This window comes from Nesoenas mayeri (assembly GCF_963082525.1).
Source record: "Nesoenas mayeri genome assembly, chromosome: 10".
NCBI classification, from domain to species: Eukaryota; Metazoa; Chordata; class Aves; order Columbiformes; family Columbidae; genus Nesoenas; species Nesoenas mayeri.
This window is the reverse complement of record NC_137560.1, coordinates 24293235-24309344: the sequence shown is the minus strand read 5'-3', so window position 1 is coordinate 24309344 and position 16110 is coordinate 24293235. Positions and strand designations below refer to the sequence as shown.

At 60.8% G+C, this 16110-nt stretch overlaps 1 protein-coding gene across 1 annotated transcript in view; it reads left to right on the top strand.

Moving 5' to 3' along the window:
* Positions 1-598: 598 nt before the first annotated feature.
* PLXND1 (plexin D1) overlaps positions 599-16110 on the top strand; it is a gene marked incomplete at both ends in the record, with an annotated part of 70036 nt that continues 54524 nt past the window's right edge. Inside the window, one exon of the mRNA XM_080350523.1 lies at positions 599-1906. Coding sequence (XP_080206649.1) covers positions 599-1906 — 1308 coding nt within the window. The remainder of the gene's footprint in view (positions 1907-16110) is intronic.

Genomic DNA, 16110 nt, shown 5'->3' with positions numbered 1-16110 from the left:
GCGGGCCCGGCAGCCATGGCGCGGCGGCCGTGCTGCGGGAAACCGGGGGGACACCCCGGGCACCCCCTCTCCGTAAGTGCTTGGCACATTTGTCCACAGGGTGCCAGCCCCGGGGACGCCCAGCCCGGCTCCCGGGGGCGACGGGGGGATGTCTATTCCCGCTCTCCGTGCTGCTCCGCAGCTGCGAAAAGTGCTTCTTGCCCCGCCCGTCCCCCGGCCCGGCCCGTCCCGCTCGAAAACGGCGGAGCGCCCGGCGGAGCCGCTCCCGCGGAGGGGGGGGCCGCCGTCCCGCGGGGTGCGCTGGCGCGCGGACGCACATCGGTAACTTCGCGGCACTCACATGACGGGCCCGCACCGAGACCCGTGAGTAGCGCCGAGAGGGCGGGGGCAGGGGCGGGCGGAGGAGGGAGGCGCGGCCGTGAGCGCGCCCCGCCGCCCCCCGCCGCGCAGCGCCGCGCACCCGCCGCGGCCGCCACTTCCCGCGGGCGTCGCTCGGCGGCGGGCGCGCTGCCTCCGCAGGAAGCGGCCCCGCGGCCCGGCCCCTCCCGCCGCTCCGGCGGGCTCATGCACTCTGCGGCGCGGCGGCGCGGGCGGCGGGATGGCTCCGGCGGCGGCGGGCGCTGAGCCGCGGCCCCCCGCGCTGCTGCCGCTGCTCCTGCTGCTGCTGCCCCTGCTGCCCGGCCGCGCCGCCGGCCTGGAGGTGCAGCGCAAGTTCCTCTCGCCCACCCCCACCAACAACTTCGCCCTGGACGGCCCCGGCTCCCGCGTCTACCTGGCGGCCGTCAACCGCCTCTTCCAGCTGTCGGGCGGCGAGCTGGCGCTGGAGGCGGAGGCGGCGGTGGGGCCGGTGCTGGACAGCCCGCTCTGCCACGCTCCGCAGCTGCCGCAGGCCTCCTGCGAGCACCCCAAGGTGCTCACCAACAACTACAACAAGATCCTGCAGCCCGACCCCGAGCAGGGCGTCCTCGTCGTCTGCGGCTCCATCTACCAGGGTCTCTGCCAGCTGCGCAGCATGGCCAACATCTCGGCGGTGGCCGTGCGCTTCCCGCCGGGCGGCAGCGACCCCGTCACCGTCTTCCCCAGCATGCTGAACGTGGCGGCCAACCACCCCAACGCCTCTACCGTGGGGCTGGTGCTGCGGCGCGGCGGCGGCGGCGGGGCGCGGCTGTTGGTGGCTGCTACCTACACCGGCTTCGGCAGCCCCTTCTTCCCCCGCAACCGCAGCCTGGAGGACCACCGCTTCGAGAACACGCCCGAGATCGCCATCCGCGCCCTCAACGCCCGCGGCGACCTGGCCAAGCTCTTCACCTTCGACATCAACCCCTCCGACGACAACATCTTCAAGATCAAGCAGGGCGCCAAGGCGCGGCACAAGCTCAGCTTCGTCCGCGCCTTCCTGCAGCGCGGCGCCGCGCCGCCCGCCCGCCGCCCCTACGCCTACCTGGCGCTCAACAGCGAGGCCAACGCGGGTGACAAGGAGAGCCCCTCGCACAGCCTGCTGGCCCGCATCTGCCTGGGCGAGCCGGCCGAGGCCACCCTCAACGGCAGCGGCGAGACCAAGAAGCTGACCGAGTCCTACATCCAGCTGGGGCTGCGCTGCGGCGGCGCCGCCGACGCCTTCACCCGCCTGGTGTCCGTGTTCCCGGCGCGGGCGGTCTGGCGCAGCCCCGCGGCCCCGGCCCCGCCGCCCGCCGAGGAGCTGCTCTTCGGCGTCTTCGAGCGGGCCGGGGCCGGCGGCGGGGGGCGGCCGCAGTCCGCGCTCTGCGTCTTCCGCTTCGCCGAGATCGAGGAGACGATCCGGGCCGCCCGGAACTCCTGCTTCGTCAGCCCGGCCGCCGGCATGGTCACCGTGCTGGACAGCGTGGTGCAGGGCACCGGCCCGGCCTGCGAGAAGCGCAACATACAGGTACGGGCGGGCACCTGCCGGCACCCGGGCGGGGACGGCGGGGACGGTGCGTCCCGGGACGGGACGCGCGCGGGAGCCGGTGGGCGGCGGGATGCGGCGGCCCCGTCCCGTTCCGCCGCTGCTGCCGCCGCATCCCCCGGGCGGGAGCGCGAACCGCGGGCGGGCGGGTGCGCTCTGCTGCTCTCGCTCCGCTCCCCGCGTTCCCCTCTTGCCGCTCTTCGCTCCCCACGCTCCGCTCCCTGCTTTCCTCTCCACGCACTCGGTTCTCGCCGCTCCCCGTGCCTTTCCGCGCTCCCGCGGGACCCGTGTCGCGCCGGTTGGGTCCCAGCTGCTTGTTCCTGCAGCCAGAGCGTGCGGCGGGGATGCAACTACAGAGAGAATGTCGGTGTGTCTGTTGGGGGGAGACCCCCCCGTCTGTCCGGGGACGCCGCTGTTCCCCCGCCGCGGTGACTCACGGGCGCGCCGTCCCCGCTGCCCCGGGTGTCCCTGCGCGGCCGGCGAGCATCGCCAGCCCTGCCGGTCCGTGCCCACGGCCCGGCCCGGCCGGACAGCCCTGCCGGGGACGCGCACATGGGCTCTCCGGTTCTGGTGCGTTCGGGTAAAAGTTTGCCATTGTCACAATTTGTTACCGAGTCGCCATAAATGTTAACGCCAGGTAAAGATGCCTGTTTTCCCTTTCACTAAAGATATGCGAGGCTTGGGGGAAAAAAGTAAGAAAAAAAGGCTGCTTTAACTCTGCATTTTTCCCTTCCTCTGGGAACGACACATAACTCAGCTCCATCAAAGATCGTAAAAACATCTGTTTGGTTTCAAAGGCAAGATAGAGCGTTTGGGCTTGGGCTTCCCTGTGCAATGCCAGTGGCAAAGAGAGAAAGGTTTCCCATGGTAACCAAAGTGTTTAGTGTGGCATCTCCACACTGTCTTAAAATATGTAGTCTTAATGCACTGGTTCATAGACCTACTCTAGCGAAGTCGAATAGTTTTTCCCTGGTGGCAAAGTACAAGTTGCCTGACAGCCAGGAAATCTGGTAGTTGTTCTGGCTTTTGACTTAATTCCACAAAGACTCTGTGTGTTAACACTGGGAACCCAGTCAGGAGCCTTGGCACGGTCACGGCTCTCGGGCGAGTCACTGGGGGCAGGAGTCCCGCTTACAGGACGGGAAGGCGCCCGCGGCGCTTGCTGGCTGTGGCTGAAGCTCAGCATCCCCGCGAACCAGCCCCGGCAGGATCCAGCGCTCTCTGCCAGGCGGGGCAAGAGGAGGAGCTGTGCTGGGACTCGGTTAACGGTGACAGTTGTCCTTGTCACTGAAAGTTAATGGCAGCAGCACACCCACTTCCCTTGGGCTTCCTCAGTGCTCCAGGACTGTTGGAAGACTGTGTCTTTTCCAACTTTTGTTCAGTAAGGAAAATAATAATGAGTAACACTGGTCTATTAAATGCAATTGTTTAAAATATAAAGCACTGTCTCCAGTAAGGTATTTAGACAGCAAATTCCTTACTGACTCCAGGAAGACAGCGCAGAAATGAGATTTCGGTCCATCCTTGGGCCGCTGTAGAACGTGCCCCTTCTGTCTGCTCCCTGGGGGGGTGGGGAGCGCGACCAGAGGTGCTGTGTGTGTTGGTGCCACCAAAGCTGCCTGTGGAGGGTGCCCGTGATCGGGAAGCGGGGGCGACGGGACGGGAGGTTCAGAGGAGCAAGCGGGAGCTCCCTGGGCCTTGCCAGTGCTGCGGGAGTCAGCAGAAGCCCCCCGTGTTTAGCACTGCATGAAATCAGGCTGTGAGTGTGTTCGGATGGAGACAGCAGGGTGCTCGGTGGTTCCATGGGGTGAGCGGAGAGAACCGGCTTGTGGCCCCGCCTGACGCTGCTGCTGCTGCTGACCTTGAGCCGTCCTGTAACCTGAGGTGCCTCCGCTCCTCACTTGCTTTACTCCTGTATTTATTAGTGTTACTGAGAAACCTAACTTACACGTAGTGTAAAATTGCATTTGTAAAGCTATTCTGAGCTCCTTTGATGTCAAGTACAGCAGGATACAAATGAAGCATACAATTAATATTCGTTCATGCCTAATATTTCTATACTTCCCATTTATTTGAAGCGTATTCCTCTGAAATCGCTGACCAAGCCTGCTGGGAAACCTTCTTAGCAGTCAGAAGGAGAGCTTTGCTTGCTTGCTTGCGTGCTTTCTTATTTTTGCTTTTTACTTAGCCATTAGAACTGCCAACAAGTTAACAAGCTGTTTTCGTTTTCAAGCCCCAGAGTGGCAGTGTCAGGAGAAGAGTTGTAATACTGTGTTGCTTTGTGCTGCAGAAACCTAACATCAGTTTCCACCTTCAAGACAATGAAATACTCCAATACGTTTTGTGTCCCAGCCCTGGGAACGCAGCAGGAAAATGTATTAAAGCAGCAGCTGTTCCGGTGGAGCAGATCAGCATCTCGCTGCCTTCCCATTACGAGCTCCACTTCTCCACCCATTGGTGGGTTTCCAGGTTTCCTTTTGCCTGTGCATCGCTGATGGATGCTCCAGTATTATCAAAATTGTGGTTCATTAGCTCTTCCTGTGGACTAGGTGGTTGGGTTTTAAGCTCTTTCTGGAAGAAAAAATAAACCCGTAATGATGGCCTGATTCATTCCGAGCGTGCGTTGGGCTGGAGTAGTGGGTTGTTACAAATGCGGAGCACGGGCTGTTAGGCGTAATGTGGTGTGAAAGGAAAATCATTGCCCCCTTGTGTGCTCTTCTCCCTAATTGAATGCTCCTCTCCTGCAGCATCGCTGTGACTCAGCCGGGGAGCGGCAGACTCGGCTGCCAGCGGTGGCTTTGGGAGCAGCCCCACGGCGTCCCGCGGCACTGCTCGCTGATGGGAGGCCAGGCTGGTTGCCCATCAGTGTCATGACAGGGTCGGGTGAGGCTGGTACCAACGGAGGAGCTTCATCCCCGGGCAGGGCAGCGCTCCCGGGTGGTTGTGGTCGGTGTGGTGGCAGCCGCTTGTTCGGCTCCCGCTGCGACCGTGTGGGACCGGCTGTGCAGGAGGATGCGAGGGCAGGTGAGTCTGGGGGCGCCGCCAGTTAGCCAGGGGCGCGGCCGGTTAGCCTGCATCCCCAGGCTGGGAGAAGGCCTGTCTCTTTGGTGGAGTTGTTAACTTGCAATTAAGCACATGCTTAACGGCTTTGTGAGACCTGGAGAAGACACGCGGAGGAGCATGGTCTGGGTCAGGAGGGGGGGCTGGCTGGTTGTGTCAGTGAGTGCTGCTGAAAAGTCCCTTTCCGAGGAGGTGAATTCGCAGCGGCAGCTTAGGGGAAGGAGGATGTATTAGGGAAGGATTTAGTTTGATTGGGTTCTTATACCGAGAGTGAGTGGGTGAGCACTAGGATTGCTTTCCCTCAACAAAAATAGCTTTTTATAATGAGTTTTGTATCAAATACTGGGCTGTCTTTGTAACACATGCAGTTATAATGAAATGCTCGTGAAGTCACTGCTGCATTTTGCCCACTTGAAGCCCAGGTGGAATCTGGCCCTGAGCCCCAGGGGAGCAGAGGAGTCTGAGCTCTGCCCAGCCTGTCTGAGCGCTGTTTGCGGCGATGTGCCGCTTGTCGGAGCCAGGGACCCCGAGCGGGTTTGCTCTGTGTTTGAGCTGTTCCGCCCCAGCAGGACTGTGGCGCGGTGGCTTTGAAGGTCACACCGGCGGCGTGGCTGGAGCGCGGCACTGCTGCGGTGCACCAGAGCCCCTGCGGAACAGCCGGGGTGGGACCCGTCCTGGCTCCCGATGGCCGTGCGGGGTGTCCCTGCGGGACGTCCCTGCCCCGGCACTGCTGACACTGCCAGGACAGCCGGTCCTGCGCTGTGGACAGCTGTGCTGTGCTGTGCCACCGCTGTGTCCCCCATGGCATCCTCTCGCCACCTCTCGGGGGGCAGAGCGGGCACCTTTGTGCTGCTCCAGCCAGCAGTTGCTCTTTTGGCCAGGAAAGGGGGTGGCTGCTGGGCAGTCCCAGCCCCCAGCCCCCTGCCCCAGCCCCCGGCCCCGGCCGTGGCTGCAGCACAAGGGCAAGTGGATGCGGGTTTCCAGCCATCTCTTCAAACCTTCCCACTCCGGGGGTGCACACAGGGGCTGACACAGGGGTCTAACACAAAACAGAACGCACTGCATGGCCAACAGGCACAGCTGAGGAAAAGTGGAGCTGGTAACTTCATCCCAGCGACGCTGGACTCTGTGGTTCCTGTGCTGAGCCCCATGATCTCCTTCTAAACTCTCCTGGAGAGGTAACGAGGGCAGGCACACTTGTATTCATTAGACTTACATTTGCTGGCCAGGGATCTGCGTCTCTCCTGGGAAATGTTTTGGGGGCTGCGACTCAAAAAAGGCTGAAAATCCAGTTTGTTTCCTGTGCTGAGACCCGTGGGCACGGCGGCCTGGGATAATGATGCGTTTCAGCATTAATTCTCAAGTTTCTGGCTCTTGTGGTTTTGTGTCAGATCCTGCATGCTCGTTGAGCACAGTGTTCTGTGGTGTGGTGATGAGATACCCACCAGTGAGCTTCACTGGAAGGGCTGGTTAGATGAAACGAGCTCCTTGGGCAGGCTGTGTAAACAGTCTCCGCGGATCTGTGTGCCTGGGCACAGAACTGTGGTTTGAAACCACTCAGAAAATGTTCCCAAAGAAAAAAAACCCTCATATACACGTGGGAATATGACTAAGCAGCTACTTACTGTCCAAATATACTGTGGCATCTCCATGGGACTGGGTTTTTTAGGAGCTGAGTTACTTTGAAGTGCTGGTTTATAATAATTTAGAAATTCCAAACATGAAGATAAATGTGCTCTAACCTTACATCTACTCAAATAAATCTGAAGGATTAGCCACAGAAAGGAAACTGGGAATTTACACTTAATTTGTACATTAAAAATGAGGCAGGAGCTCTCGTAGCAGACTCAGTTTCTGCTTTTTGCAGGACGTGTTGTGTTTGGGGTCGCTAACGTGCCCCGTTGCTGCACAGCTGGATCAGCCATCGTCCCGCACGCGGCCGTCCCCGCGCGCTGCCCAGGACAGCGGTTCAGGACAGCCTGGGCTTTGCTGGGCTCCGCACTCGGACCCCAGCGCCGCGTACCTGCCCTGTGTCTGCGATGAGCGAGTCCTGACCAGCTGCTGGGTGTTTCCCTGGGAGTTCACGTGAGAACACGAGGTTCTGTTTGCAGCCAGGGCGAACGCAGGCAGCTGGGGCAGGAGCCGTGAGCCTCGTCCCGGTGGGGCCAGCGGGCTGGGCTCGGGGCTGCTGGCGCCCGGGGGCTTCCCCTGCACCCGGTGCCGTGCCGTGCCGAGCCGCCGTGCCGTGCCGAGCCGCGGTGCCGTGCCGAGCCGCGCGGCTCTGGGAGCGGCTGGGGTGGGTGGTGGGAACGGGCCCCGGGGCTCCCCCTGCTTTACATCTCAAGCTCAAACAGATCCCACGTTGTGGAGGGAAATTCAGAGCGGCGGTTCCTGTGCCTGGAGAGCAGCAGTTGTGCAGCTTCAGGTGGGAGAACAGAAAGCGGCTGCTGGTGCGGGTGGCCGGTGCTGGCCCAGGGGGCGAGTGCCGCGGCTTTCTGGAGAGCCGTAACCACAGCCGACTGCGCAGACCTTGTTATTCTGGGTAGCCAGAAATTCAGATTAATTTGGATCCACTGAGCTCATCAAATCTCCTGTAACTGAGTAATGGTTGAGGTGGAAAACAGGAAAAGGATCATTTTGGCGAAGTCCAGTGTTGCTCGGGGAGGCACATCCTGGCAGGAGGACACGCAGCTCATACGCGCAGGTGCTGATCCTGTCCTGGCAGCAGCCCCTGAATTCAGGGGTTTTCAACCACCTTTATTTGTGTATCCCCAGACATTTTCCAGTCTGGGCATTTGACTCCCACCCGTGAACACAAACCTGCTCCCCAGAAGCCCCCGTGGGTGCCAGCTCAGCTGCAGGGTCCTGGTGGGTGGAAATGAAGGGACTTGCCATCTCTTTTCTGATTCTTTGGAGTCTATTTTGCGGTATTTGAGAGAGAAGATTGGTGGGGCTGAGGGCACCTGGAGAGCTGAATAAGCCCCTGGAGATGTGGACGGATGCCTGGGGACGCTGTACAAACGCCTCACTACGCCTTGAAAATCCCAGTAGGCGTCTGTTTAAACTGGAAGGCAGCCGTGCCGGCGGGTGCCGCTGCTCTGGTGACCTCTTCCAGCAGGTTGCTGGAAACATAATAGGTCTGAGCCCCTGGCTGTGGTAATTTAATGCAAACACAGGGCAAGCCAGGACCAGCAGCGGTTGGAAACAATCAATTAGAGGCACCTGAGCGCGGCCACACGCTGCCCACTGCGGCAGCTCCCGGCGCGGGCTCTGCGCGGCACGTGCGGGCACCGGTGACCACCCCCCGGCACCGAGTGGTGAGGGACGGGGGTGCAGTGCTGCTGTGTCACCGTCCCCAGCACAGGTACCCAGGGGCACAGCGTGGTGATGAGCTGATCCCTGCATCTGCAGGAGGACTCTGCTTTGCCTTTTGTTTTTGTTTGGTTGGTGAAGAAATGGTTGCAAGTTCTTGTTTTCTTCCGAGTTGGGCTGTCACACCGTGCAGCGAGTGCAGAGCTGGCGGGCTGTCCCTGGCAATCTCCCACGCGGAGAGAGCGGTAGAACGTAGTGATGTGTCTGAGCGGAGGGAGCAGCGCTGGTTTCCAGCATCTGGAGAGCAGCTCTGCTGGTGCTGCCGCGGTGAGCGGGGCCGGCGGGGCGAGGGGCGGCTCGCTGCCCAGGCACCGTGTCACACTGCCCGCTCGGCCCCGGGAGCCGTGGCACGCTGGTGGGCAGCGCAGATGTGAAGGCCCGTGATGATTTCACCTCGTTTTCTGCTGCATGTCAGCGTGGGAGCATCCGCCGGCTCCTCGCACGCAGCCGTACTGGGGGCTGGGACCAGGATGTCCCCGGGGCCAGGAGGACATGGGGCTGCGGTGTCGTGCAGCGGTGACGGCCCGCGGTCTGAGCAGAGCCGCTGTGCTGCTGCCAGCCCCGTGCCTTCCGCCTCCGTTCGGGGCGCGCGGGCGCTGGGAGGAAGGGACGCGGGGATGGGCACAGCCTGGCCGGCGAGGGCTGGGACGAGAGGTGCATCCCCTTGGGCTCTTCTTGGCTGGGGGGTTAACTTGAATATTCAGGGTTTTTCTGTCTCAGGGTCGTTCTGCTGTCCCCTCCACGGGCAGCACACCAGTCGTGTCTCTGGGTCTGCTGCTGCGTGGTGAACATCGGCCGCGGGAGCTCGGGGTCGCGGTGGGGCTGGTGGAGCCCAGGGCGCAAACCCTGAGTCTCAGACCTTGGCGAAGCCGCAGGCTCGTGTTTGGATTTTGGGCGCCAGACCCGCGCATGTCTGCCTTGGACCACATCTCCATGCCTTGGTCACTCCTGCATTTGGGGTGCTCGGTTAATGAGCCAAAAGGCGTTTTCCATGTCTCCGTGGTGCGGTGCTGGGTGCTGGCGGGAGCCGCCGTTGCTGTGTCTGGATGGCGGTGCCGGGGCTCGTGCGCCATGGTGCCCGCGCACCAGCGCTGCCTCCAGAGCCGCGTTTTACTGGGGATGTGTGCACGGGCAGGGGGTTCTGCTCATTATCTGAGTTTAATTGATTTGGAAGAACTAATGAGGAAAATGCAGGAAAACATTTGCTATGAACTATTGCTAAATGAAGCAGACTTGAACCGGCACATGCAAAAGACCAGTTGTGTTAGGTAAGAAGTTGTTACTTTAATGGACGCTTTTTCCAGCCCAGATCGCACAGATACGCTGTCAGAGCGCTTGGAGCATGGGAAGTGCTAAGTGTTAGTAGTAGCGATAATAAAAATATCTAACCTCTGAAGATCGAACAGCCCAGCTCACGGCTCACCCTGGACTCGTCCCTGAGGGAAGGAGTTCGTATAGTTTGAGGTTGGTTACTGAAGCCAAAGCTCAACATAAATGAGAAACACAGCTTGAGCAGTGGAAGGAGCAGCTGAGAAAGTACAGCCTGAACAAATCAGGCATCAGACTCGAGAGGGTTTAGAGGGGGACAAGTTAATTTGGCTTTCAGAGCAGCATGAGCGTCCTTGGGACAGCGGCTCGGCTGCTCCCTGCCCGCCGCGCTGGGCCCGGGCGGAGGCGCCGAGTGGGGTCAGTTGAAAGGACAGACAAGCTCTCGCTGCCGAACTACAGGCTGTTCTGACTGTGACAGCCCCTTTGGAGCCTGTTGTTCGCTAATCCCTCTGCCTACCCGTTCCTGGGGGATTTGATCGTATAATCTGAAGTATTGTATTTAATGCAGGATGAAGGCTAACATAATAAGCTTGACCAGTCTTCCTGGCAGCATGAAGGATGTGCAGTTTCAGTTAAAAGGCTGCTACTTTTGCCTGTTTCCTGCTCTGAGCATTCCCCGTGCAGTTGCACGTGCTGTTTCAGCTCCTGGCATGTGCGTGGCGAGCAGGGACCTGTGCAGGGCTGCCCGGCCGGGGAAGGGGTTTTGGGGGAGGTCGGTGCAGAGCAGGTCCTCTCAACATTGCCCTTGGCTTTCTCTACCAGTGGTTCAGCCTCGGGGCCAGCACGGCGGGGCTGGGGCTTGCGGAGCGATGGACAGGCGTGGGTCACCGGTTCCCGCAGGAGGAGGTGCTGGAGGAGTTGGAGATGGAGGAGGTGCTGGTCACACCATCTAACCGCCAGCTGGAGCCTCCAGGGACTCCCCGGAGCTCCTGCATCCTCCCCAGCGCCCGAGGAAGGCTCCCGTTGTGACACCCCCACCCTTTCCTCCTGCACCTGAGGTGACGCAGCACAAGACGGGTGGCCACAGGAAGCCCGTGTTTGTTCAGGCGGTTGCCGGGCTTTGGCCGCGCTGTCACAGACCGCCTGGCTCTGCCGCAGCCTGGCTGCTCCCCGGGCCCGTCCCGGTCTCTCGGCGCGTCTTTCCCCGCGCTGGGCTCCTGCAGGCAGCAGCTGCGCTGCACGCGAGCTCTGCCGGGGCTGCGCTGCTGAGCAGCAGCCAGAGCCTGGGCTTTGCCCTCCCAGGTGAGCCGCGGTGCTGAAGCATCGTCCGGCACCTCCGCGCGGGTGGCTCCTGGGGCACGGGCACCGTGCAGGTGTGCAGAGCACAGGAAACCGCTGCTTTCTCGCTCTAGAAACTTGTGGCCTAAGTAAACAGTGAAAGCAGGTTGCAAATCTCATTGTAAGCCTTTCTTAAAGGATGTCTCCTGTGCTGGGGGGAGCTGATTACTTAGTGTGGATGGTTCTTGAGAAAATTTCAGCAAGATTCATTCTATCAGAGGTTCTCAGCCCGAGTGCCTCGACTGGCCGAGAGTGCACATTGATCTGCCTCCCGTTGCCTCAAAAATGTGATGGGAAGTTAGAAGAGCTCTGTGCTAATTCCTGCCCTTGCGGCAGCACTACAATTAGAGACCACTTAGATCTCGAGTGCCTGAACAGTGGAGGCCTCTTCTGCGGATGGCGTTTTCCTGCAGGCGTCCCAAGGAGCCTGTTTTGACAGCTCTGGTAGCCGGGCTGCGGCAGATAAACGCGTGATTGTGTGCACAGGCGGCGCGGGGCTGTGCCGGGGCCGCGGCGCGGGCTGCGCTGGTTGTGCCGCGCCGGCCGGCGTGCTGCCGCCGCTCCCTCTGCCGCTTTCCTGCCGCGCCTGTGCAGCCCTTCCATGTCGCTTTTTAGTCTCTCCAGTTCAACTTTGAGTCCATGTCCTGCTATTCTCTTCGGACGGTATCCGAATTATTTTGGATATTCTCTCTGCAGAGATTTCCCTGAGTCATACCCAAATGTTAATAAAAGCCTAATGGTTTATGTTAAGCAAGGCAAGAGATAAAACCAGAGCCGTTTTATCACAGATTTAATGGCCTCAAAACGTCAGTTGTGTGGGAGCAACTGCCAAATTTTGAGCGTATGAAGACGATGGCTAAGTCCCACAAATCAACAAGTTTGGAGCGGATTATCGGGTGCTGGCTGTGTCATTTTCCCAGGACTCCGGGCGCGCTGGGGCCAGCGCAGTAATCGCGGTGGCGCGCGTGCGAGGGGCCGCGCTCGGCGCTGCGGACCCGCGGCACCAAGGCGGGCGGAGGGAGAGCCGCGGGGCTTTGTTCGGAGCTGCAGCCTGCTTTTGATTCAGAAATAAACCCCATCTTTGCTTCAGGACTATTTTTAAGGTCACAAACACAGGATGCAGAAGTCAGCGCATTCCGTGGTTTTCCTCACCACTCCTCTTCCTCCCTCTGTTTCCAGCAGACTTCCTTCCCGCGGGGACATCCTGCGCTGGGGCGCAGCGCCCGGGGCCCGTCATGGAAACTCTGGGAAATCGCTTTTTCTGCTCCTTTTAGGCCTGGGATAAAGAACTGAACACCATGAAAAGAGCTGAACTCTTGAGCTCTGATGTGGCTGGGAATCCTTTACCTCTGTCCCGCTTTGTTTTTGCAGTGGGGTTGATCTGACTGACTCTCCCCTTAGGTGGCTCCTTGGTTTGAATTAGTCGCGTCACTTGTGACGTTCCGCGGAAGCGCGGAGTTCACGTCCTGCACGCAGGGCGGCGGGGGCGCTGCGGGGCGGCGGGGGCGCTGCGGGGCTGCGGGGGCGCTGCGGGGCGGCGGGGGCGCTGCGGGGCGGCGGGGGCGCTGCTGGGCGGCCGCAGCGGGGCTGCCCCCGCTCGCGCCCATGCGGCTCTTCGGTGGCATCCAAGTGGCAGAGTCAACCCTTTTGGGCGCAGAAGGATCTGAATCTGGACCCACGCAATATTTCCATGAGTTACTGAGTGTTCAGCGTGTGTAGCAGAAAAATAGTGGCAAATGCCCACAGGGCTATTTTAAAGTGCAGGTGATAGCAGGAGATTGGCTTTGGAAGGGAACTTAGCGTGCGCTGCCCCGGTTCGGGGTAGGCAGTTTGGCTGGGGATGGAGCAGGATGGGGCCCGTTCCACGGGGAGAGGCCGGTGAGCGCCCCGCGGTGCGGTGTCCGCGTGGCCCCGCGCCCAGCGCTGCGGGGCGACGTGACTCGGCCGCATCCTGTTTACTGTAACGTGGCGCAGTGCGGTGTCCCCTCGGTGCCGCGGTCACAGACAGCAGCTCAGCGCGTCACCCTCCCCCAGGACCCCGAGAGGGACACACCATCTGTCTCCTGCGCGTCGGTCGGAAGAGCTGATGTAATTTGAAGAAAGGTGTTTCGGAGGAAGGATGTGTGTGGCCGAAGTGCATTGACAGCGCTGGCCTGTCTGAGAATAGCTACGTCCTGTTTACTGTGGAAAACACTCTGTGCTGATACGAGGTCTGAAGCGTGTGATTTATACACAGGCGCAGCAGATAAGGAACTTCCCGTGATTTTGGCCACCTGCGAGAGGAAAGGGCCGAGTCCCTCGGGCTGGGGGCGGAGAAGCCGCTGGCAGAGAAATTCTGGCAGTGGCTGCCCCGGGAGCCGCTGCCGAGACGGGGCTGAGCGCCCCCCGTGCCTCCGCTTCTCGGCAGGAAGGAGCCCTGTGCGCCCGGGGTGGTTCGTGTCGGTAAAGGGTGCTGAAGGGGGGCTGGAGATGATAATCCCCAAGACAAATAAGTAAACCCAAGTGCATTTCTAAAGGTCTGGCTGTGAATGGAAGGGACCATTAAATCAGAAACATGAATGGCTTGCCATATCCTCTGTGCAGTATAAAAAAATCGCGTTGCTCAGCTATAGGGGGAAACATACACACTTAAGAATTTTGGCTGCGATTTTATTTTTTAATACAATGAAATGCTGTAAACCTGCAAAATCCATTTAGCAAAGTCACTTGCATCCGCAACACTCAATCCTTTCATCTCGGTCCCATGTGAACCGAGCTGCAGCTCCGAGCGTGTCGGCTCCTGCTTGGCACTGCCTTGAGCAGAGGAAGGTTCTCCCGTCTGTCTGTCCACGTGTCCAGCGGTCTGGTGTCTGCTGGGTGCAGGGCAGCGGGGTCGGCTGGTTCTGTGCAGAGTACCCGCTCTGCCGCCCGGGGCAGCACGTTCGCTGCCGTGCTCTGGGGGTGCAGGGAGCGAGCCCCGCCATGCAGGGGTCACCAGCCCTGCCATGGTCTGGGGGCACAGGGAGCGAGCCCCGCCATGCAGGGGTCACCAGCCCTGCCGTGCTCTGGGGGTGCAGGGAGCGAGCCCCGCCATGCAGGGGTCACCAGCCCTGCCATGGTCTGGGGGTGCAGGGAGCGAGCCCCGTCATGCAGGGGTCACCAGCCCTGCCATGGTCTGGGGGCACGGGGAGCGAGCCCCGCCATGCAGGGGTCACCAGCCCTGCCGTGGTCTGGGGGTGCAGGGAGCGAGCCCCGCCATGCAGGGGTCACCAGCCCTGCCGCGGTCTGGGGGTGCAGGGAGCGAGCCCCGCCATGCAGGGGTCACCAGCCCTGCGGTGGTCTGGGGGTGCAGGGAGCGAGCCCCGCCATGCAGGGGTCACCAGCCCTGCCGTGCTCTGGGGGTGCAGGGAGCGAGCCCCGCCATGCAGGGGTCACCAGCCCTGCCGTGGTCTGGGGGTGCAGGGAGCGAGCCCCACCATGCAGGGGTCACCAGCCCTGCCGCGGTCTGGGGTTCTGTCCCCCCACCTGCGGGGGACGCCGCCCTCGCTCCCCGAGGCACAGCCTGGCTGCTTTGCGTGTGTGTTGGGTTTTAGCAAGTTTCTTCCCCATTTTTTTCCAGGGACATGTTGCTGTAATGTGACACCAACCCGAGACGTGTGGTTGTGGCCGGGAGGGGGGCGGGGGGTGCACCCCAAACGGGGTCTGGGCTCATAGGACATCCTGCCTGGCTCTCACACACTTGCTGCAAAACCTGAAGATTTGCCTGATCTCCTCGGTGGTCTGAAGAGAGGGGAGAGCTGAAGATTTAGTCTGGTTCTATGAATGAAATGATAACGATAATAAGGGAATTAAACTAGAGGCCCTGGTGCACTCAGCCCAGGGAGGAAGGAGTGTCCTGAGCAGGCTGGCTGTCAGCTCCTGCTGCCTGCTGCAGGCATGCGGTCCGCTTTCTTAACACATACAGCCTCAAATCCCTGCGTTTGTTCTGCTTAAATTAGCACCCCTGATGATGATTTTGGAAGGGATATGCACGTTATGTCTGAGTTCAGTAAGGTGTAAAATGCGCTCAGTTCTAGGGGCGTGGGTTGCAATCCGCCAGTGGTCTCTTGTCCCGGGTTTTGTGTAAGGACTTCCCGCGGCCAGGGCCCGAGCGCGGTGCGCTGCGAGCGGCCCGCGGGCACCGCGGCGCCGGCACGACGGCCCCACGCGGGCAGGGTGACAGCGCCGGGCAGGGTGACAGCGCCGGGCAGGGTGACAGCGCCGTGGTGGCTTCTCTCAGGATGAGCTGGAGTGGTGCTGGAGATGATGCGGTAATGGCCCTTGAAACGTGCCCGTCATCTGCGGCTGCACTTGGTAAAAGCTGCTGCAGGAGCGACTTGTTGGCAGCGAGACTGTTGTGATATTCAGACGTCGTTGAATCCATCCGCTTCGTCTGAGCAGAAATTACAAGGAGAGTCTCGGAGGATTCAGGGTGAGAGTGGTCATAAATCTCGGGTGCGTCTCGGCCGGGTAGGAGGAACGTGAGGCATCAGTCCCATTTTCAGTGCTGCTGTCATGGAGCAACTGTGCTAATTAATTTAGCACAGGATAGTAAAGTCTGTTGTCTTGCTTTAGGCCAGATGAGCCAAATGCCTGCTCAGAGGCAAGGCTCACGCATGAGGAGTCCTTGGCAGTCATCCCCTGCCCTCTCCCCTCGGCACCTGGTGGCAAATCGACGCGGGAGCTCGATGCCAGCCCCTGTCCCTGGTCACCAGCCCTGGCGCGCGCGGCGTGTCCGGTGGGACAGCGCTGGCTGGGGCTGCAGCGCCCGCCGTCCTGCTGGCTCCGGTTTGACTGCTCTGCAGCAAAGGCAGCTCCTGCTCCCCTGGAGCTTTGAGGAACAGCTTGAAAGCAGAAGCCAGAAGCAAATAACAAACATCTTGTGGTTGTGGGCACAGGGCACAGCTGTACTTGCCCCCTGGGGCATGGTGAGCGGCTGAGGACTGAGCCTGGACGGGGTTGGGGGCCCCAGCATTTCTGGGCAGTTTTGCAGCCGCTGCTCTTTCCTCCATGTCCCACAGCACAGTGCCGCTGCTGCTCAGCACTGTCCCGTCCCATCCTGTCCCAGTGTAAATTCTGCTGTTGACTGCAGTAGCCGCAAGACCACAGCCAGGATTTACAGTCCCGAG